The sequence below is a fragment of the Leucoraja erinacea genome, chromosome 9 (genome assembly GCF_028641065.1).
Source record: "Leucoraja erinacea ecotype New England chromosome 9, Leri_hhj_1, whole genome shotgun sequence".
NCBI lineage: Eukaryota > Metazoa > Chordata > Chondrichthyes > Rajiformes > Rajidae > Leucoraja > Leucoraja erinaceus.
In genome coordinates, this window is record NC_073385.1 from 49,298,238 (window position 1) to 49,322,610 (window position 24,373).

Here is a 24,373-nt window from a genome sequence, read left to right on the forward strand (position 1 = left end):
CAATTCAACAACAGTATTTTTGCCTGGACAGGTGAGTCCATGGTGCAGCTGTGTGACTGGTTCTGGCCTACACACACACAGCACAAAGCCCAAACTTCAACACAAAATGATTCCCAATGGTGGGCGAGTCCAGAACCAGGGGCCACAGTCTTAGAATAAAGGGAAGGTCATTTAAGACTGGGGTGAGAAAAAACTTTTTCACCCAGAGAGTTGTGAATTTATGGAATTCCCTGCCACAGAGGGCAGTGGAGGCCAAGTCACTTGATGGATTTAAGAGAGAGTTAGATATAGCTCTAGGAGCTAGTGGCGTCAAGGCATATGGGAAGAAGGCAGGGACGGGTTATTAGAAACATAGAAAATAGGTGCAGGAGTAGGCCATTCGGCCCTTCGAGCCTGCACCGCCATTCAATATGATCATGGCTGATCATCCAACTCAGTGGCCCATCCCTGTCTTCTCTCATACCCCCTGATCCCTTTAGCCACAAGGGCCACATCTAACTCCCTCTTAAATATAGCCAATGAACTGGCCTCAACTACCTTCTGTGGCAGAGAGTTCCAGAGACTCATCACTCTCTGCGTGAATTTTTTTTTTATCATCTCGGCTCTAAAGGATTTCCCCTCTATCCTTAAGCTGTGACCCCTTGTCCTGGACTTCCCCAACATCGGGAACAATCTTCCTGCATCTAGCCTGTCCAATCCCTTAAGAATTTTGTAAGTTTCTATAAGATCCCCCCTCAATCTCTTAAATTCTAGCGAGTACAATCCGAGTCTATCCAGTCTTTCTTCATAAGAAAGTCCTGACATCCCAGGAATCAGTCTGGTGATCCTTCACTGCACTCCCTCTGGCAATAATGTCCTTCCTCAGATTTGGAGATCTAAGGAAGGACATTGATAGGGGATGATCAGCCATGATCGCAATGAATGGCGGTGCAGGCTCGAAAAGCTGAATGGCCTACTCCTGCACCTATTTTCTATGTTTCTATGTTTCTAAAACACAGTATAGCACAGGAACTGACCCTTCGACCCACAATGTTTAAATGTTAAATCTGGTCTGCTGCCGTTGGTGTTTGCCTGCCCAACCTCACCTGGACCGATGTAGATCAGCCCCACTGATCTTCTGCCTCAGTCATAGTTTAGAGATCAATCAGTCCATTTACAGCATGTCCCTTTCCCCTTGGTTCTGACCCTGTGGTGGTGCTGCAGTCTTCCATTTCAAACATGTATTCAATCTCTCTTAGAAAGCCACTCACGTTAGTTGCTCAGATTCTTGCGGCCAAACACAGAACGCGGTCGGATGTTGATGGTCCTCGTGAGTTGCTGCTCATTCAGACGCAGCAGTGCAAGTGACAGCAAATGATGATGATAAAGAATTGCCCGAATGTGATTAACAAAATGGGGAATGCTTGAAATGGCTTACAGCTGGATGATTCACTGCTTCTTAGGCAATGAACTGGATTCGACAAGGATCCAGTTTTTCCATTAGCCTAATAAATATATACTGTATTACGAACAAAAGACCCAGCAGCCTGGGGCTGCAGTTATCTGATCCCTTCCTCCTCTATCTCCCGCCTGATTCTGGTAACATCCGGTCCAATTCACATCGACATTAATCCCAGCATAAACTCTGCCTAGAAATCCATTCAGGCTGTTCCTGCACCCTAAACCACAGACCAATTTCAATTAAATAATCACCATAAAACTTGATCAGAATTCTTGTTACTAAATACATTTTTTGGCTGAATTCAGTAGGAATTATAAAATATCGACACACTGCCTTTTCGTAACAACTCCCATGACCTTCTTTGTTCCCTTTGAGGTTTCAGGCCCGTGACACAGTTATTAATTTCAAGGCAGTTTCCACAGCAGGGCCAGTACACAGGTGCTGAGACCGGTGGCTATGGAGACCCGACAACCAGAGTAATTTGATTAGATAAATGGTTACACTGAAAAGCTCAGACAAGGACTGATGGATCGCTGCAGGAAAAAGCAGTGACGAGGCCAAATAGGTGGCAACGGTAGCAGTGAAGCAGGTGCTGGAAAATGAGAAATAAAAATGTTCGTCAGGCTTGATGTGCAGTGATTTTCCCAGTGGGGGAAAGAGAAAAGCTCATCAAATGCCCAGAATGTCTCAGTGGTGATTCTTATTAAACAGTTATGGAAGCTGCAGGAATGCCCCATTGTTGGGGTTGCCAATGTTGAGGTTGGCAACTGATGCAAAGAGGCCATGACATCCCCTGTATTAATAGAACTAGAGCCCCATTGAAACACTGACATTTTTCATTTTCATACCTCCTCCTCTTGTAATGAGGTGCAAAGAGCAGGAAGTTGTTGGAAAGCCAGACTCATCAACTCTGCGACTTCCCACAGTCGAGCCCTTTGAAGCCAACTTGGTTCAAAGAGGACATAGAAACATAGAAAATAGGTGCAGGAGTAGGCCATTCGGCCCTTCGAGCCTGCACCACCATTCAATATGATCATGGCTGATGACGACAATACAGCTCACACCAAGTGCTACTCAAAGACTGTCTTAAAATTCTTCGGGCATCAACAGCCATCAAGAGAGAATACAAACAGCAGAGTTGCATTAATATCCTGCCAGAAATCGATTCAATATAACCCCACAGCAACAAGCTGATTTCTATACAGATGTGTGTGTCTTTACCAAATTGCGTGTGAGGACTTCTCCACATTTCAAACTCAACACTTAAAACATTTAATCAATTGTAATTTTTTTGCCGAAACATTCAATTAAAGTAGAGCTTCTTCCAAGAGACCATCTGCTTCAGTTGGGTTAAAGTAATCACATTTCAAACTGCATTAAAATTAAACTCTTTACAGTTTGTTGCACGAGTCTCAATTTTCAACATGCTTTTCATTTTCCGAAAGGAGAATATTTCCGAAACAACAAACATGTCCGTATCCATGGAATAATTCTCCTTTCCTACAGTCATCAGGTTGTCAGTCCATTTTAGACTATGGCACTGAAATGTCACTGTTTAAAATCATTGCTTTTCAATCTTGCTTATTCTGACCCTCTGATAAGGCAGAAGCAACAATTTTATTTATCTAATCCTTTATATTATTTTCTGAAGGAACATTTTCCATGGTATCAGCAATGAATTCACATGAGGCTTAGTTTGGGGATCACATTCTTCTGATAATGTGCCTTTATTTCTCAAATGACATCCTTATCTGGCATTAAGACATCCACCTCCATAGGCTATAGGACTTATCTTAATTGTATCCTCATTGTTAAGGTAACACAGAAAACTCACAGGACCTGTGGGTCTTAAGCTTCTTAACTTGTAAGAAATTTGATTAGCTCTCGAACATCTTTCCTCTCAGCTCCTGTCCTTCACCTCGAGAGAACTGTCTGTCTTCTTCTTCCTTGGCTGGGTGAAAATGGTTCCAGTCTGACTGTCCCTGACCGCTCACTGTCCTTAGTGTTAGTCGCTCTATGAATCAGCAACGTACAAGTCTAACCTTCAAGTCGTTGCTTCTTCTTTCTCTGTTAATGAAATTAAGCATAAGATAAATTCAAAACAACAAACGGGAAAGTACAATAAGAGCTGTGATCCCATCTTTGCTTGTGATTACATCTCAGCTTATTAATTCTAAAAATGCTAGTTTTAGAAAAATAAACATATAACAATATAATATAATAACCATATAACAATTACAGCACGGAAACAGGCCATCTCGACCCTTCTAGTCCGTGCCGAACACGTATTCTCCCCTAGTCCCATATACCTGCGCTCAGACCATAACCCACCATTCCTTTCCCGTCCATATAACTATCCAATTTATTTTTAAATGATAAAAATGAACCTGCCTCCACCACCTTCACTGGAAGCTCATCCCACCCAGCCACCACTCTCTGAGTAAAGAAGTTCCCCCTCATGTTACCCCTAAACTTCTGTTCCTTAATTCTCAAGTCATGTCCCCTTGTTTGAATCTTCCCTACTCTCAGTGGGAAAAGCTTATCCACGTCAACTCTGTCTATCCCTCTCATCATTTTAAAGACCTCTATCAAGTCCCCCCTTAACCTTCTGCGCTCCAAAGAATAAAGCCCTAAATTCCAAAAATAGATGCTATAACATATCTGCATAATTCCCATTTGTATATTCTATAAACACAAAATGTTATTAGAATGCTAACCTACAGCGTACAAAGTAATTTGGTACTTTAAAAGGAACTCTAACAACATCAAATACTATAGTCATTAAACATTTGTGTGACCTCATTGGAAGCAGATCATAAATATTTAATAATACTCATTGGGTACTTCAGAGTCACCCATATCTTTTACGTCTCATCTGTAATATAATCTGCTCTGTTCAAAGTTACAATATCAGCAACAATACTCCTAATGTTGAAGTGTAATTTAGGATCGGTGAGTAATGCACTTGTTTGGGTTGGCAATTAACTTTGATACTTACACGCATTATACTACAGCACTTTGCTGAAATACTAAGATGCTTTCCAGAAATGATGCTTTTATCATCTGCTGATTGAAACATTCCACAAAACAGCTTTTCTTTCTTGCCAAACCAGGTTTTGATCATTGGATGGTGGAATATTGCGCTATTATACAGCAGAAAGTCAAATCCCCAAGCCTGTCCTGTCATTTAACTTAGATCACAGATGATCTGTATCTCAGTCCAGTTATCCATCCTCGATCAATATATCCCTTGATACGCTAAACAAACAAGAATCTATTGACTTCAATCTTGAAAATTTCAACTGAATTGATCAGTGACAGCAACTTTACTTCAATCTGGATTACACATTAAAGTTCACCTGTACAAATAGAAATATAGTCCACGATGACAGGTTTCACTGAAACACGCTTTAGACGTTTTATTGATTTTCTCTGTGCATCTTGAATGTTTCATCAGCACAGCAACAGCAAAATCCAACGATGTTTTAAGGGACTGGAATTTTAACAAGACATTTTCTGTACTGTGATACAAGAAGAAGAAATATTTCTTGCAGTTAGGGAAACTTCCATGATCTTAAGGCTGCCTCAAAGTATTTCTCCTTCAATTTAACTGCATTAGAAACGTTGCAATGCAAGGAAATAAGGGGGAGGGGGGAGAACAAAAGGGGACCTGCTGCAGATACCCTGTAACTTTGACATAGCCTTTTATGGATGACTATTTGCATACCTTGGGTATGCAAGTTAACACTGTGACTTGTCACATGTTACAATAAAGTATTCATTCATTCACTCATTCATTCATTCATTCACTCAATCATACACTCAATCATTCATTCATTCAAGTAGTGCAGCCAGTTTGCACAAAGCCTGGCTCCATAAACAGGTGAGAAAGACTCTGCACATCAGAGCTTCATGCACGCACACTGCCCTCAAGGTGGCTGAGGTTCGGACGTGGCCATCATCCATCTTCTTCTGGAGTGTGCATTGATCAAGGAGGACTGGACGGGCATGCAGAGGCATTTGTTGAGGTTCAACCCATACAGATGTGCAGCACAGATCACTGCACTCTACATGGCCTATTCCCAGGGTTGCACACAGAGACAAAACTGACTGCCAATGGAACTCACTGGTAGATAGTGTAGTCAGCCTGAAACCTACTGATCTTCCGGCACAAGCAACTGTCTACAATTATTGCCACAGAGGGTGGTGTAGGCCAAGTCAGTGGATCATTTTAAGGCAGAGATAGACAAATTCTTGATCAGAACGGGTGTCAAGGGTTGTGGGGAGAAGGCAGGAAAATGGGATTAGGAGGCCGAGAAGGAGCCATTATTGAATGGTGGAATAGACTTGATGGGCCGAATGGCCTAATTCTACTATAACGTGCATTCTTCGTGGGTTGCTGAAGGAAACGTTAATGTTTGGTAAAGCCTCCACAAATAACCTCTCAAACGTACTGCTGAGAAAATGTTTTTGCATAATTTTGTGCATAATGACAAGATGGAAAACCTAATCTGAGGAAAGACATTCTTGCCATAGAGGGAGTACAGAGAAGGTTCACCAGACCGATTCCTGGGGTGTCAGGACTTTCATATGAAGAAAGACTGGATAGACTCGGTTTGTACTCGCTAGAATTTAGAAGATTAAGGGGGGATCTAAGAAACTTACAAAATTCTTAAGGGGTTGGACAGGCTAGATGCAGGAAGATTGTTCCCGATGTTGGGGAAGTCCAGGACAAGGGTTTACAGTTTAAGGATAAGGGGGAAATCTTTTAGGACCGAGATGAGGAAAACCTTTTTCACACAGAGAGTGGTGAATCTCTGGAATTCTCTCCCGCAGAAGATAGTTGAGGCCAGTTCATTGGCATTATTTAAGAGGGAGTTAGATGTGGTCCTTGTGGCTAAAGGGATCAGGGGGTATGGAGAGAAGGTAGGTACAGGATACTGAGTTGGATGATCAGCCATGATCATATTGAATGGCGGTGCAGGCTCGAAGGGCCGAATGACCTACTCCTGCACCTATTTTCTATGTTTTTATGTTTCTATAATACAAGTGCAAATGTTACAGATAAAGTCAATTCTGGTGATGAAAAAAATAGCATGGAGCCGTGAATATGTTTTAAGATAATCTGTTCTTCATGGTGCTGGTCGAGGGATAAATTATCAGCAAAATCATTGAGAGAACTTTTAACCTTCGCGTGAACCAATTGGATCCGTTATTTTCACCTAATTATGCAGATGGAATAGTTTAACAGGTCGATTGAGTCATGCTATCCCTTGTGTTCTGCATTAACAGATGTGCTTCAATCCCTAGTGAGGGCTAATTCAAAGGCAGGGTGCAATCAATGAGATAAGGCTGAACATCAGAGGTTCTGAATTTAATAGCAATTAAGAACAAGATTAGCTCGGCATTTTCGGTCCAGTCCCCGGAATGCCAGTGCTTTGTGCCATTGTGCGAGAAGGAAGCAGTTTCCTGGTTTACAATTATTGATCAGAACATGTGATACTTTCAAAAGCATCACCATGATTTTATTTTCATTCTTGAATTAACGAAACAGGAAGAACTGTTTTAAAGAACACGCCCTCAGCACCTATTTTATGAAAGCACTTCCAGCCTTCTGGTCTAATTTCTTCTCCTCCCATGCACCACTGCAAGATGCGGATGCTACTAGCATTAATATTTCAACAACACTTAAAGCAAACTTGTACCATCAGGAACCAGCAGTTGTATTGCTCCACTCCATTTTGTTTAGCAACTTTGCAGATTCGGCAAAAATCCCATGCGATTTACGTGGTGTGTTCAATGCTTTAGTTCCTGACCTTTAACTAATTATTCAGCACACCACTGACATGTTACTTCAACTGCTGAGGCTGGTTTTGCTCCCCAGATGAACATTTAACAAGGTAATAAAACTCAACTTCAACATCATCATTGCTATCTCCCAGCAAAATAAGGACAGTTAAATTGCAACAACCTTCAAGTGTTACTAAAGCTGAACAATGCAAATGTCATTGTGGGCTCTCTTTGAAGTGGCATGAATTGTCCACCTTGTCCATCACCACACAATGATCGGCACGAACTGCCGAGATCAACCTTCAAAGTGTTACAAGCTATTGGTTTCATCAAGGCACTTGAAGAGAACATGTGGACTCGATAACACATGACAGATCGGTGGGTCACACCACCAGCAATCAGAAATTACAAACAAAATAAAGACAACTAAGTGACAAGAAACAACTTGCCCAAATGAAAAGGTTGGAAAATAAAGATGCAAATCAAGCTTCTACTTCAAATTGAATTCAACATTTTGTGGAAAATTTCTATTAGTTTTTTTTATAATTGCTATCGTGATATGCTGAGCCAGGACTTTATAGAGAGGACAAGATCTCATTTGATATAATTCCCAACCCACGGGAGGTGGCAGATGGGGTTAGGAGACTGGGATTATTGGGGTAAACATTGAAGAAACAATCTGAATGTAAATGGACACTAAAACATTCTGGTAACTAGACATTAAATTAACGATCCAATGATCCAATAGTTGATACAATAAATTATCATTAAATCATTGAATTGAATAATTGAATGTAAATGGAAACTTAAACGAGACCTGTGCATTGATTACAGGCTGGTACGTTTTATCACATGCAATATCACTGACTGAGTTTAAACATAAATTCTGGAGATGCTTCTTTGTCAGAACAAATATACAGATGATACTCAAGTTTTCACATTAATAAGCCAATACTTGGGGCATTTATCATGCTCCACAATGTGTGGTTATGTTGCACCAAGATTCTTTCCCATTGTTCCTGTATTTGGCTTTAAAGCGTTTTGAGAAACATTTGCTATCTTTTCGAATCCCCATATCAGTTCTACAATATGTTGGTGCAGGTGTTGCTGAGGGAATGGTTCTAAGAAAATCTGCCATGCCTGTGGACATTAAGAATTTATTTATTTTCTTTTAAATGGCAAATAGCTGGATGTTTCGACTGTTGCACATAGAGTAGAGACAAAGGCATTTCCTAAACTCACCGGATAAAAGTACATAAACATAAACGATGGCAGGAACACAAAAGAAATATAGGTTTATTGTGGGTGAGTTCAATATCTAATGAGGAAAGGAAGCTGAAATATTGTGAGATGGAAAGAATAGATCAAAAGAAAGACCAAGTTGATCTATATTTAAATATTCAACAATTAAGAGCTGAAAGAACAACACAGCACTGTTAATAATTACTTTTTTTCAGTACCAAGGACTAATTAACAGTTATCCAGCTGCTTAAAACATAAATACACTTGTAATGTCGAACTAACTTTCACTGTCAGAGGCTAAACGCAAATTGGAGGAATAGCATCTCATATTTTGCTTGGGCAGCTTACAACCCAGTGATGTGAATATTGATTTCTCTCACTTCAGGTAGCCCTGGCATTCCCCCTCTCTCTATCCCTCCCCCACCCAAGTCACACCAGCTTCTCATTTTCGCCCCACAAACAACTTACAATGGCTTGTTTCCTTTATCATCATTACTTTTTTGCATATCTTTCATTCATTGTTCCTTATCTCTGCACATTACTGTCTATATCTCTCGTTTCCCTTATCCCAAGCCAGTCTGAAGAACAGTCTCGACCCAAAACATCACCCACTCCTTCTCTCCAGAGATGCTGCCGGTCCCACTGAGTTAATCCAGCTTTTTGTGTCTATTTTCACTGGTACACCAAGGTTATAAATTCACGGCTTTTCATTCTAAAGTGGGGAGAGAAACATGGGTTTTTCGAAAGGAAAGGTTGGAGCAGCAAGTCAGACAGCAACTTTTCAGCAATGGCAACTGACCTTGCAATTACCCTTGACGTGAGATTGCTATAGTAATGACTCTAAAGGGCCTGTCCCACTTACGTGTCCTTGGCACGCAAATTACGCGACCACGTGGTCGCATTGAGCCGCGACAGTCCCGCGAATGTCGGGCGTGATTTTATGCATACGCTCAGCCGCCTGGAGCGCGTGGCATCATTTGAAGATGGACACAAAGCTGGAGTAACTCAGCGGGACCGGCAGCATCTCTGGAGAGAAGCAATGGGTGACATTTTGTGTCGAGACTCTTCTTCAGTCTGAAAAGAAGGGTCTTGACCCAAAACGGCACCCATTGCTTCTCTCCAGAGATGCTGCCGGTCCCGCTGAGTTACTCCAGCATTTTGTGTCTATCTTCAACTTTCTTGGCCCCGGTCTGGGAGTAGAATTGCGGGCGGATCCGGACTGCAACGGCCGTGAGTCCCAGGCCGAGTTTGGCGATCGTTTGCCTGCTTCTGCTGCTGTTGGAGGTGAGACGTTGCATCGCGCCAGGGTCTTGGGCCTGTCCCACTTTGGCCGACAGGCCGTTGGAGCACAAAGATTTCATTCACTACAAAAATTTCGGAGCCCCGCGTGATGTCGCGCACAACTACATACCCCTCCGCGCTTCTCAGTGGGACCGGCCCCATGCGGCCCTATGAAGCCCGTGCGCCTCAACGCGACCACGAGGTCATGTAATTTGCGTGCCAAGGACACGTAAGTGGGACAGGCTCTTTAGTCACAGTCAATGCCATTAGTGTCCATATTGACTGCTGGATCCGTGCCATTGGGTGTGCAGACACATGCACTGTGAAGTGATTGTCGTCTGCAGCGTGCTCTCCAGAGTGCTGAAAGTGAAACAATGTGATTCTATGAAGGTACACATAATGCTGGAGAAACTCAGCGGGTGCAACAGCATCTATGGAGCGAAGGAAATAGGCAACGTTTCAGGCCGAAACCCTTCTTCGGCCCAAAACGTTACCTATTTCCTTCGCTCCATAGAAGCTGCTGCACCCACTGAGTTTCTCCAGCATTTTTGTGTACCTTTAAATTTCCAGCATCTGCAGTTCCTTCTGAAACATGTGATTCTATGAATGTTGTCAATGAAATGAAGCAGGTCACTAAAGGCTTGCCCTTTTAATTTGTGTACCATTTAAATGAAGCAATGCCTTTGAAGAAAAGCAATGTTAGACAGGATTTATAGAATGACAAATGGTAAACCTCCCATGCAATGTGCCCCCATGACAAGTTGAAAGTGGAGATTGACAGGTTTTTGGTTAGTAAGGGCATCAAATGTTACATGGAGAAGGCAGGGGAATGGGATTGAGAGGGATAGATAGATTAGCCGTGGGTGAATGGCGGAGTAAACGTGATGGGCTGAATGGCCTAATTCTGCTCCAATGACACGTGGACTTATGAAGTGAATGAAAACAAAACCAATGGATAGCTCAGTAACAATTTGGCTGGCTTCAAGAAAATGAATGTCAAAACTGAAGTAACGCTTCTTCTGCTTTTAGCTCCAACTGATTATTAAACTATTTTGGGATGTTCTTTGAGAAGGGATTTGCTTCCCAGGTAGCTAACATAAAATAAATCTTTTGTTATGAATTCATGCTTACTCTACTTCAGATTAGCAGTACCTGCAGGAATGTTATTCTCCGCTGAACCAGGTCTGTCAGATCCCTGGCCTCATTCTCTCTCCATTCACCGGCCCCATCTGCTTGACTGAGGTAGTATACGTCTGTCAATATGGACCTAAAAATGCAAGGAAACAAACATTAGATTCAAAAGGCAGCATCGTGGCCTCATCGTGGATTGCAAACAGTTTCAAGGGATTGGTTATCACAAAATATCACAAAACAATGTCCTGCTTCTTTCTCTCTCACTCTCGGTGGGAGAAATGTTAATTTTGTTAAGACAGTTTTTTTTACGCAAGGTACACAAAACTTATTCAAGTAATTCAAAACAAATGGGGGAAAAATATCCACCATTTGTACAAATCTACAATACAATCTCTTGTCCCTGCCATCGTATTCAAGCAATGAGTCAAAGAAGTGGAAAAAGTCTAAGTGGAAACAGCTCCGGAGCCGCTGGTGGGTGGTGGAGAGCAGAGGGTCAACGGAATCGCTGGTGGAGGCCTGCGGTGGACTGGAATAAAATTTCCCTCTCTCCTGACTCTCAGTCTGAAGAAGGGTCTCGACTTGAAACGTCACCTATTTATTTTCTCCAGAAATGCTGCCTGACCTGCTGAGTTACTCCAGCTTTTTGTGTCTATCTTTGGAAAAATTCTAAAGGCGACATTGTTTTGAGGTCCCACATCAACCACCAAAGTTGTTTAATCAGTTGTTATACGAGAATTCTCCCGAACAGCCTGTGAGCCATTGCATTGCGGCCGGTGGCGTTATATTTAGAATCCATAGCGCTGCAGCCAACAGTTCTTTGTTTAAATTCCCTAGCGTTAAGCCGACAGTGCTCTGTTTAAACCTTTGCGCGTCAATTCGGCAGCGCTGTGTGTATTATCTTTACACACCAAGTCTGTAGCGCTGTGTGTATTGATTTGCGGCCAAGTCTGTAGTACTGTGTATTGTTTTACGCACCAGTCTGCAGCTGATAGCGATTTGTTCCCAAAGTGCCTGCCTTCTCCCCATATCCCTTGACTCCACTAGCCCCTAGAGTTGTATCTAACTCTCTCTTAAATCCATCCAGTGACTTGGCCTCAATTGCCCTCTGTGGCAGGGAATTCCATAAATTCCCAACTCTCTGGGTGAAAAATTTTTTTCTCACCTCAGTCTTAAATGACCTCCCCTTTATTCTAAGAATCTAAACAGACAAGTGAGCCTTTTTCTGTTCTACTAGTCAGATCCTTGAACCTGTCGAGATCAACCTTCAAAGTGTTACAAGCTATTGGTTTCATCAAGGCACTTGAAGAGAACATGTGGACTCGATAACACATGACAGATCGGTGGGTCACACCACCAGCAATCAGAAATTACAAACAAAATAAAGACAACTAAGTGACAAGAAACAACTTGCCCAAATGAAAAGGTTGGAAAATAAAGATGCAAATCAAGCTTCTACTTCAAATTGAATTCAACATTTTGTGGAAAATTTCTATTAGATTTTTTTTATAATTGCTATCGTGATATGCTGAGCCAGGACTTTGTAGAGAGGACAAGATCTCATTTGATATAATTCCCAACCCACGGGAGGTGGCAGATGGGGTTAGGAGACTGGGATTATTGGGGTAAACATTGAAGAAACAGTCTGAATGTAAATGGACATTAAAACATTCTGGTAACTAGACATTAAATTAACGATCCAATGATCCAATAGTTGATAATAAATTATCATTAAATCATTGAATTGAATAATTGAATGTAAATGGAAACTTAAACGAGACCTGTGCATTGAAAACAGGCTGGTACGTTTTATCACATGCAATATCACTGACTGAGTTTAAACATAAATTCTGGAGATGCTTCTTTGTCAGAACAAATATACAGATGATACTCAAGTTTTCACATTAATAAGCCAATACTTGGGGCAGTTATCATGCTCCACAATGTGTGGTTATGTTGCACCAAGATTCTTTCCCATTGTTCCTGTATATGGCTTTAAAGCGTTTTGAGAACCATTTGCTATCTTTTCGAATCCCCATATCAGTTCTACAATATGTTGGTGCAGGTGTTGCTGAGGGAATGGTTCTAAGAAAATCTGCCATGCCTGTGGACATTAAGAATTTATTTATTTTCTTTTAAATGGCAAATAGCTGGATGTTTCGACTGTTGCACATATAGTAGAGACAAAGGCATTTCCTAAACTCACCGGATAAAAGTACATAAACATAAACAATGGCAGGAACACAAAAGAAATATAGGTTTATTGTGGGTGAGTTCAATTTCTAATGAGGAAAGGAAGCTGAAATATTGCGAGATGGAAAGAATAGATCAAAAGAAAGACCAAGTTACTTGATCTATATTTAAATATTCAACAATTAAGAGCTGAAAGAACAACACAGCACTGTTAATAATTACTTTTTTTCAGTACCAAAGACTAATTAACAGTTATCCAGCTGCTTAAAACATAAATACACTTGTAATGTCGAACTAACTTTCACTGTCAGAGGCTAAACGCAAATTGGAGGAATAGCATCTCATATTTTGCTTGGGCAGTTTACAACCCAGTGATGTGAATATTGATTTCTCTCACTTCAGTTAGCCCTGGCATTCCCCCTCTCTCTATCCCTCCCCCTCCCAAGTCACACCAGCTTCTCATTTTTGCCCCACAAACAACTTACAATGGCTTGTTTCCTTTATCATCATTACTTTTTTGCATATCTTTCATTCATTGTTCCTTATCTCTGCACATTACTGTCTATATCTCTCGTTTCCCTTATCCCAAGCCAGTCTGAAGAACAGTCTCGACCCAAAACATCACCCACTCCTTCTCTCCAGAGATGCTGCTGGTCCCACTGAGTTAATCCAGCTTTTTGTGTCTATTTTCACTGGTACACCAAGGTTATAAATTCACGGCTTTTCATTCTAAAGTGGGGAGAGAAACATGGGTTTTTCGAAAGGAAAGGTTGGAGCAGCAAGTCAGACAGCAACTTTTCAGCAATGGCAACTGACCTTGCAATTACCCTTGACGTGAGATTGCTATAGTAATGACTCTAAAGGGCCTGTCCCACTTACGTGTCCTTGGCACGCAAATTACGCGACCACGTGGTCGCATTGACCCGCGACAGTCCCGCGAATGTCGGGCGCGATTTCATGCATACGCTCAGCCATCTGGAGCGTGTGACATCATTTGAAGATGGACACAAAGCTGGAGTAACTCAGCGGGACCGGCAGCATCTCTGAAGTGAAGCAATGGGCGACATTTTGTGTCGAGACTCTTCTTCAGTCTGAAAAGAAGGGTCTTGACCCAAAACGGCACCCATTGCTTCTCTCCAGAGATGCTGCCGGTCCCGCTGAGTTACTCCAGCATTTTGTGTCTAGCTTCAACTTTCTTGGCCTCGGTCTAGGAGTAGAATTGCGGGCGGATCCGGACTGCAACGGCCGTGAGTCCCAGGCTGAGTTTGGCGATCGTTTGCCTGCTTCTGCTGCTGTTGGAGGTGAGACGTTGCATCGCGCCAGGGTCTTGGACCTGTCCCACTTTGGCCGACAGGCCGTTGGCGCACAAAGATTTCATTCACTACAAAAATTTCGGAGCCCCGCATGATGTCGCGCACAACTACATACCCCTCCGCGCTTCTCAATGGGACCAGCCCCATGCGGCCCTATGAAGCCCGTGCGCCTCAACGCGACCACGAGGTCATGTAATTTGCGTGCCAAGGACACGTAAGTGGGACAGGCTCTTTAATCACAGTCAATGCCATTAGTGTCCATATTGACTGCTGGACCCGTGCCATTGGGTGTGCAGACACATGCACTGTGAAGTGATTGTCGTCTGCAGCGTGCTCTCCAGAGTGCTGAAAGTGAAACAATGTGATTCTATGAAGTACACATAATGCTGGAGAAACTCAGCGGGTGCAGCAGCATCTATGGAGCGAAGGAAATAGGCAACGTTTCAGGCCGAAACCCTTCTTCGGCCCGAAACTTTACCTATTTCCTTCGCTCCATAGAAGCTGCTGCACCCACTGAGTTTCTCCAGCATTTTTGTGTACCTTTAAATTTCCAGCATCTGCAGTTCCTTCTGAAACATGTGATTCTATGAATGTTGTCAATGAAATGAAGCAGGTCACTAAAGGCTTGCCCTTTTAATTTGTGTACCATTTAAATGAAGCAATGCCTTTGAAGAGAAGCAATGTTAGACAGGATTTATAGAATGACAAATGGTAAACCTCCCATGCAATGTGCCCCCATGACAAGTTGAAAGTGGAGATTGACAGGTTTTTGGTTAGTAAGGGCATCAAATGTTACATGGAGAAGGCAGGAGAATGGGATTGAGAGGGATAGATAGATTAGCCGTCGGTGAATGGCGGAGTAAACCTGATGGGCTGAATGGCCTAATTCTGCTCCAATGACACGTGGACTTATGAAGTGAATGAAAACAAAACCAATGGATAGCTCAGTAACAATTTGGCTGGCTTCAAGAAAATGAATGTCAAAACTGAAGTAACGCTTCTTCTGCTTTTAGCTCCAACTGATTATTAAACTATTTTGGGATGTTCTTTGAGAAGGGATTTGCTTCCCAGGTAGCTAACATAAAATAAATCTTTTGTTATGAATTCATGCTTACTCTACTTCAGATTAGCAGTACCTGCAGGAATGTTATTCTCCGCTGAACCAGGTCTGTCAGATCCCTGGCCTCGTTCTCTCTCCATTCACCGGCCCCATCTGCTTGACTGAGGTAGTATACGTCTGTCAATATGGACCTAAAAATGCAAGGAAACAAACATTAGATTCAAAAGGCAGCATCGTGGCCTCATCGTGGATTGCAAACAGTTTCAAGGGATTGGTTATCACAAAATATCAGAAACAATGTCCTGCTTCTTTCTCTCTCACTCTCGGTGGGAGAAATGTTAATTTTGTTAAGACAGTTTTTTTTACGCAAGGTACACAAAACTTATTCAAGTAATTCAAAACAAATGGGGGAAAAAAATCCACCATTTGTACAAATCTACAATACAATCGCTTGTCCCTGCCATCGTATTCAAGCAATGAGTCAAAGAAGTGGAAAAAGTCTAAGTGGAAAAAGCTCCGGAGCCGCTGGTGGGTGGTGGAGAGCAGAGGGTCAACGGGATCGCTGGTGGAGGCCTGCGGTGGACTGGAATAAAATTTCCCTCTCTCCTGACTCTCAGTCTGAAGAAGGGTCTCGACTTGAAACGTCACCTATTTCTTTTCTCCAGAGATGCTGCCTGACCTGCTGAGTTACTCCAGCTTTTTGTGTCTATCTTTGGAAAAATTCTAAAGGCGACATTGTTTTGAGGTCCCACATCAACCACCAAAGTTGTTTAATCAGTTGGTATACGAGAATTTTCCCGAACAGCCTGTGAGCCATAGCATTGCGGCCGGTGGCGTTATATTTAGAATCCATAGCGCTGCAGCCAACAGTTCTTTGTTTAAATTCCCTAGCGTTAAGCCGACAGTGCTCTGTTTAAACCTTTGCGCGTCAATCCGGCAGCGCTGTGTGTATTATCTTTACACACCAAGTCTGTAGTGCTGTGTGTATTGATTTGCGGCCAAGTCTGTAGTACTGTGTATTGTTTTACGCACCAGTCTGCAGCTGATAGCGATTTGTTCCCAAAGTGCATGCCTTCTCCCCATATCCCTTGACTCCACTAGCCCCTAGAGTTGTATATAACTCTCTCTTAAATCCATCCAGTGACTTGGCCTCAATTGCCCTCTGTGGCAGGGAATTCCATAAATTCCCAACTCTCTGGGTGAAAAATTTTTTTCTCACCTCAGTCTTAAATGACCTCCCCTTTATTCTAAGAATCTAAACAGACAAGTGAGCCTTTTTCTGTTCTACTAGTCAGATCCTTGAACCTGTTCCCTTGGAACATCAGTGAAATTCACTTTGTGGTACTTTAGCAAGATCAACAATATCCTTGCTCCCACCTACCTCATCACTGATAGAGTCAATTTTGGCTTGGCCACGAATGAAGCTTCTAGATTGCTGAGCAACAAAATAGAACAATGATGTTTATCCTTTAACATCAGTCAAAGCTCAACGAAGACACGGCTAGGCTTGGGTATTAACTGATATGACTCTCCCTATGGCAGACTGACCCTGTGTTACAATTCATGGCAACCACGCACTGAGAGATTTAAAAGCAGCACTGTGACTTCTGAACAAAAGGAGAAAAAACACATTACATTGTTGATTTGAAGCGTTTAATGATGTCACTAGAGACTACACTGGCAAAATGCAGCATACCAAACATTTATGGAAACATTGCAAGCAAATTGGGATTAAGTTTACATGGATTTTAAACAGTTGCATGATTTCCTCAGGCTTTGGGAGGCCAGGTAGCAGCCAGTCACATATGATAAAGCTTCCGAGTGTCCTTTTGTTTGCAATGCTTTCTAATTAATCAGATTGTATAATTAGTGACAAGTGATTCTATTTAATTTCATCTCACTCTCAATTTCATTTTCCACCATCCCACAAAGATACTTAATTCTTCTGTCCAATGACCTGGAACATGCCAAAATATACTGAAAAGTGATGAACAGGACGGCACGGTGGCGCAGCGGTAGAACTGCTATCTTACAGCGCCAGAGACTCGGGTTTGATCCTGGCTACGGGTGCTGTCTGTATGGAGTTTGTATGTTCTCTGCATGACCATGTGGATTTTCCCTGGGCGCTCCGGTTTTCTCCCACACTGTAAAGGCGTACAGGTTTGTATGTCCATTGGCTCCGGCAAAAGTTACAAATTGTCCCTAGTGTGTAGGATAGTCACTGGTCGGCACAGACACAGCCCAGGTCTGGGTAGAGTGGATGTGGAGAGTAGTGGGAGAGTCTAGGGTCAAAGGTCAAGGGCCATAGCCTCAGGAAAAAAAGGACTTACCTTTAGGAAGGAGGTAAGGAGGGCTATCTTTAGTCAGAGGGTGGCGAATCTGTGGAATCCATTGCCAAAGGAGGCTGTGGAAGCTGTCAATTGATATTTTTAAGGCAGAGATTGAAAGATTGTTAATTAGTACGGGTGTTACGGGTTATGGGGAGAAGGCAGGAGAATGGGGTTGAGAAAGAATCATAGATCAGCCATGATCGAATGGCGGATTAGACTTGATGGGCCAAATGGCCTAATTCTGCTCCAATCGCTTATAAACTTTTTATATTGCTTACCAATCCTCCCATGAAAGGATTAACATAAATTAAGACCCACCCATCTAACTCAACATTGTGTTGTTCATTTCATTCCATTCCCACTTTGATGCACTGACAACAATGCTATAAAATACCAACCAAGTACAAATACAGAGGGCATCACTGCACACAGGTACACAGTTCAAGAAGAACAGCTTGATTACAGGGGACAGCTGATCAGACGACATCTTTCAACATTTCCAGCCTTTTTGAACAGGCTGCCTCACTTCAATTATCACCTTGTGCTTGACTAAGCACTTACACTGCGGAGCTATGGCTTGACAAGAGACGCACGTCCCCTTGGGTGTGTTTGAGTGTTTTTCCTAAGTGCGGATGCAGATGTCGGAGATGGAATGCTCGAAGCAGTGCCGTTATGTCACAGCAGGTCACAGGCAGCTAGATGAATCAGTGCAACATTTCAATTGGTAGCAGCCAGATTAAAGATGGTTCTGCAAATTAATTAATTTTCATCGAAGGAGCGTGTTTTTATTTTTGACAACTTCCTGTATGATTGTGGCATCCAACACTCTGATTGGTTTATTATTGTCACGTGTATTGAAAAACATTTTTTACATGTTATCTGGGGAAATCATAGGGAAAGATAATACAAGAGAGAAAAAACAATGTTAATAGTTGTGGGATCATAGTTTCATATTATCTGTGGAGATGTAGTCCTGTGCTCTTTACTTATGCTCTTGCTATGTCTGACTGTGTAGCACCATGTGGATTGCACCAATACTGTTATGTCTGGTGGCTTTTTTTCTGTTGTCTTTTGTTTCTTTCTTTTCTTTCTCTTTTTTGTTTTGTTGTGTTAAATAAAACATTGAAAAATAATTTATTAAAAAAAAACAAAAAAAAATAGTTGTGGGATCCTACCACTGGCCACATCTTTCCCTTTTCTCTCCTTTCTGTTTTCCGCAGCGTCTGTTCCCTTCGTAACTCACTGGTCAATTTATCTCTTCCTAACCAAACCACCCCTTCCCCGGGTACTTACCCCTGCAACCCCAGGAAATGCTACAGTTGGCGTTATACCTCAACTCCAGCCGACTCAATCAGTCTTTCCAGGTGAGACAGAAATTCACCTGCACCTCCTCCAACCTCATCTACTTTATCCGCTGTTTCAGGTGCCAACTTCTCTACATCGGCAAGACCAAGCGCAGGCTCGGCGATCGCTTCGCCCAACACCTCAGCTCAGTTCGTATTAACCAACCTGATCTCCCGGTTACTCAGCACTTCCCCTCCCATTCCCAATCTGACCTTTCTGTCCTGGGCCTCCTCCATTGCCAGAGTGAGGCCCAGCGCAAATTGGAGGAACAGCACCTCACCTCATATTTTGCTTAGGTAGTTTACACCCCAGAGGAATGAACATTGACCTCTTATTTTAGATAGCCCTTGCGTTCTCCTTCACCTCCCTAGCTCTCCCACAAAGCCTACTGTCTCCACCTCTGCCTTTTCCCCCCCCCCCCCCCCCCCCCCCCCCCCCCCCCCCCCCTGCTGCCTCACCCACTGAGTTTCTCCAGCATTTTGTGTCTACCTTCATTTTTTCAGCATCTGCAGTTCTTTCGTGAACAGTTAATAGTTGTGGGTAAGTCCCGTAAACAGTTAATAGTTGTGGGTAAGTCCTAAACATTTCAAGTATTCCTAAAACTAAAGAACATTTTACGAGTTTAGTAAAAAGAGCAGTCATTAGATTGAAAGCTTATAAATCCCATTGCTATAAACTACTGATTTTAGACTTTACTTTCAAGATACAGCATGGGAAAAGGCCATTTGGCCCACCAGGTCCACACCAACCAGCGATCACCCCATACACTGGCACTATCTGGGGGCAATTTACAATTTTACCTAAGCCAATTAACCTACAAATCTGTATGTCTTTGGAGTGTGGGATGAAACCGGAGCACCCGGAAAAAACCCATGTGGTCACAGGGAGAACGTACAGTATAATTTCCACACAGATAGCACCCATAGTCAGGAAATAATCCGGGTATCTGGCGCTGTGACTCTACCGCTACACCATTGGGCCATCCCGAGATAGTGACTAGAAACACCCAGACTGTGCAAAGTGCAACTCAGAACAGTATCATTTCACAGCTGCTAGAAACAAGGGAGCCTCGTTTAAGCAACAGTAGTTTTCATGTTAACGTATCATGTGCAAATAACATAGTCTGATCCCAGTGAGCGCTTTTAAGAAATGTATTTGCTTTGTGTTGTGAGGGAATAAAGACACAGCCTTGGTTCCTGTTCCACACTAACTGCCCTGTACATCTCCTATGTTCAGATGAAATATGGTACACCTGTATATCATGCTGACTTTGACTGTCATGGTATTATAATAGGCTGCCTGGTATACAAGAGTTTTTGTACATTGTCAATGCATTCAAAAGGGAAAAGGCAAAGAACCTCAGTATAGTGAAATAATTGTCTTTACAAACCTGCAGACTGTACATCAGCTTCTATTCACAAAATGATTTTCTTTATCAGAAAACACTATTATTCATCTTTTTGTAACTTGTATTCCTGCAAATTATTAAGGCAGCATCTTCATGCTCGGAAGATATTCTATAATTGGATTTTTTTCTTTGATTGAAGTAAACTGGATGGCAAAAGCCCCAATTCAAACAGAATCATGCAGGGCCACAGGAAATAAACAATACAAAATAATAACAGAAATTGTGAGATGCGCTCAGCAGGTAAGGCAGTATTTGTGGAAAGAAATAGAGTTAATGTTCCTGTTCAAGGACCTTTTATTACAAGAGGGGAGTAGAGAAAACAAGTTAATTTTAACAGAGGAGGAGGGGATAATGAATAGGGCAAAGGGGATACACTGGAGAGGATGATATCAGGGTTGCCATGGCAATAAGCTGAGGAAGTTATCTAGTTGATAATAAGGGGTGTGAGTGAGAGAGAGAGAAGCAGTCGTTGTCCTGCTGCCCAAGTAGGCCGAACTCCGCCTGTTGAAGAACTGCCGCCCGCTCCCTCTCCTCTGCACGGAGTATAAAGTTTTTGCACGGGCGATGGCAAATCACCTGGGCTCCATGCGGTCCATTCAGGATAACATCCACCTGGGGACCTGATTCATGTATCTCAGGGTACTGGTCAGTCAGCTGCTTTTTTGTCCCTTGAACAGGAGAAGGCTTTTGACAGGGTAGAGCATGACTGTCTTTTCGGGACGCTGCAAGCGTTCGGATTTGGACCGCATTTTGTGTCCCGGGTCCCGCTTTTGTACGCTGCAGTGGAGTGGGCCTGTGAAGGTTAATGGTGTGTTGTTGGCTCCCATTCACTTTGGGAGGGGAGTCCGCCAGGGGTATCTCATGTCTGGTCAGTTGTACTCGGTCTGTGTCGAGCCATTCCTGTGTCTTCTTCAGAGGCTGTTGACAGGCCTGGCTCTACCAGAACCGGGGGTGGAGGTGGTTCTTCCTGCGTATGCTGATGATGTACTCTTTACGTTCACTGACTCTGGTGACCTGAGGAGGATGCGTGAATGTCAGCAGGTTTTCTCGGCTGCATCGTCCGCCAGGATTAACTGCAGTAAGCGCTCTGGACGTTTAGTGGGTCAGTGGCAGGTAGACTCCCTGCCGGAGGAGATGACAATGTATGCGTGGAGCACCACGCACCTCCTCTATCTGGGGGTGTACCTGAGTCCCACTGACGATGCTTGGCCGTCAAACTGGCAGGAGTTGGAGACAAAAGTCGTCGCCCGGCTGGGGCGCTGGTCAGGCCTGCTTGGAGTTCTTTCTTTCCAGGGTAGGGTGCTGGTCATAAACCCAGCTAGTGGCCTCCATATTATGGTACCGGCTGGCTACTCTTGTGCCGCCCTCTATCTTTGTAACTGCAGTACAGAAGAAGTTGGTGGATTTATTTTGGGGAGATAGGAAGCACTGGGTTTCCGCAGCAGTCCTGAGTCTCCCGTTAGAGGAGGGCGGCCAGTCCTTGGTATGCGTGCGTACCCAGGTGACGGCTCTCCATGTCAGGACTCTGCGGAGGAATATGTATGTAGAGAACCCCCCCAGATGGCACGCTCTGGCCACGTATTTTTTCCGCCGGGGTTGTTGCCTAAGGGGGGGTCTCACGGCTCCCGGTGGCGGGCATCAGTCGACCCGCCTTACGGGATTTGCCTAGTTTCTATCGTGATGTGCTAAGAGTGAGGAATTTGGCTGTTTTCAGCCAGTGTGTTGCTCCACGTGGGGATGGGGATGTTGCGACTGCGGGAGTGGCCGGCCCTCACCCTGTCATGGCGGGTGTCGGGGAGAGGCATGTGCTTGGAGTGGTTCTGACCCCATTTACTCTTCCAGGCACTCACGCCATTATTTATCATTATACCAGCGATCAGATTCCGTATTGAAAGAGCATACTAACCCACGTTTCATTTTTAGGGCCTGTTTGTGATGAATCACAAAATGGTGATCAAACTGAGGTGCCACGAGGACATCATGCGCTAAAATTGATCGAGAAATGTTCCGATTTTTGAAGCAGATGTAACAACACATTTTGGGGGAAAAAATATTTTGGTTATTGTTTGGAGAACTTGAAGTTTGACATCAGACCTAAAGCATGCAGCAATTATGATTCAGGGCTCTGAGGAATATTGTACAAGGATCTGTCGTGGAGGTGATTAGTAAACCATAGACTCCAAAGAAATTTAAATACTTTTGAAATTTGTACTGAATTTTTACAAATATCTTAGCAAAATTGGCAGAAAGTTTACAAGGCTGTGATGTCAGTGACTCTAAAGTAACTTTCCTTATGGACCAATTTGGTATACTATGAGCTTAACCAGGCTTTGAAAGGCCTTGGATTGGCACAAAAAAAAGGTACCCCAGGTAAGGGGTATGAAGTCCTTACCTCTGCTGGTCACCCAGGTTCTCAAGTAAAGAATCCGCCTGCCTTTCTGCTTCATCGCCCTCCAGTTTTTTCACTTTCGTGACTTCACTCTGCACGAAGAACCAGAGCTCCTTCACTCCATTTTCAATCTTACGCCGTAACTCCTCGTGTTCTTTCCCAGGACCTGCCACAAAAATGTCAGACAGTTCTACCATGAACTCCTTGCTTTTTTATTCCATGCCTCTGCCAGTAAGCCTGCCTTTTTAGACATCTGATCAATCTGCCCTATTATCTTAGGGTGATTTTCGATCATCCACTTAATCTACCATTTTTGTTTATATTTCCTTATCTTGTCCGCCTTCTCAAACACATTCAGTCCAAATTCTTTGGACAGGTCGACACCGTGGCACAGCAGTAGAGTTGCTGTCTTACAGTGGCAGAGATCCAGGTTCAATCCTGGCTATGGGTGCTGTCTGTACGGTGTTTGTACGATCTCCCTGTGACCACATGGGTTTTCCCCGGGTGCTCCGGTTTCCATCCACGCTCCAAAGGCGTACAGGACTGTTGGTTAGTTGGCTCAATAAAGATTGTAGATTGTCCCTACTGCGTAGGGTAGTGTTAGTGTATCGGGTGGTGGCTGGATAGCATGGACTCGGTGGGTGGAAGGGACTGTTTCAGTGCTGTATCTCTAAACTAAACTAAAATTAAATTGTATATGCCATTTCTCCATATGCCATTTCTCTGCTCACCTAACTGATTGATTAAATGATAGCTTTCTTCCTGATAGCATCTTGGTTTTCATTGCAATTACACAATATTAAGGAATGGAAATTATTCAGCAATGTCAATTGCTACATAGGGAATCCAGCAGCTAACCAAGGGCACTACATTGACCGCGAAAGGAAGAAATGGAAATGCAGTCTTTAACATATTCCTTAAGCAAATAATTCCCAACAATGGACTCAATTACTGGAACAGGGTAATCACTTACCTTTGCCCGCTCCCTTCTTGTAGCTTTCAATCTGCTCTTTGGCCTTTAACAGTTGTTCTTCTAATGAATGTACTCTTCCAGCAGCTGGTGCCTGGTCAATGGGACCTTCAGGAATCCTGGATGAAGAAAGATTGTGTGAATAAAATATGCAGTCTCTGATCATTTGCATATTGGAATTCCATTCACCACACTAGGGATGTTATTAAGACAATAGAATCAAGAGTAAATTACTGGACTCAAATGCATCTGGGCAGAGGCACTGGCATGAAATCTGGGGACTATAATTAGTGATGCCCTAAGGGAGAGGTAGAAATGTTAGCATTATCTATTCAGGAGTTGGAGTCTGTCAGTGAGTGCCAGCTTTCTGAACTTTACCCCTAAATAACACTGTTGCAGCAATTGCCCCCTTAACTCAGTCACTCATGAAAAGTCAGTCATACAGCGTGGAAACAGGCCCCCGACTCTACTTGCCCACGCT

At 43.1% G+C, this 24,373-nt stretch overlaps 1 protein-coding gene across 7 annotated transcripts in view; it reads right to left on the reverse strand.

Moving 5' to 3' along the window:
• LOC129700355 (alpha-(1,6)-fucosyltransferase-like) overlaps positions 1-24,373 on the reverse strand; it is a 664,773-nt gene that overhangs the window by 110,120 nt on the left and 530,280 nt on the right. For 6 of the 7 annotated variants that reach the window (XM_055640767.1, XM_055640769.1, XM_055640766.1 and 3 more), the window contains 3 exons: positions 23,896-24,011; positions 22,926-23,088; positions 10,907-11,021 (listed from right to left, as the gene is read on the reverse strand). In XM_055640767.1, coding sequence (XP_055496742.1) covers positions 10,907-11,021; positions 22,926-23,088; positions 23,896-24,011 — 394 coding nt within the window. Of the gene's footprint in view, positions 1-10,906; positions 11,022-15,527; positions 15,643-22,925; positions 23,089-23,895; positions 24,012-24,373 lie in introns of all 7 variants that reach the window. The other variant, XM_055640772.1, reaches the window with a different exon arrangement.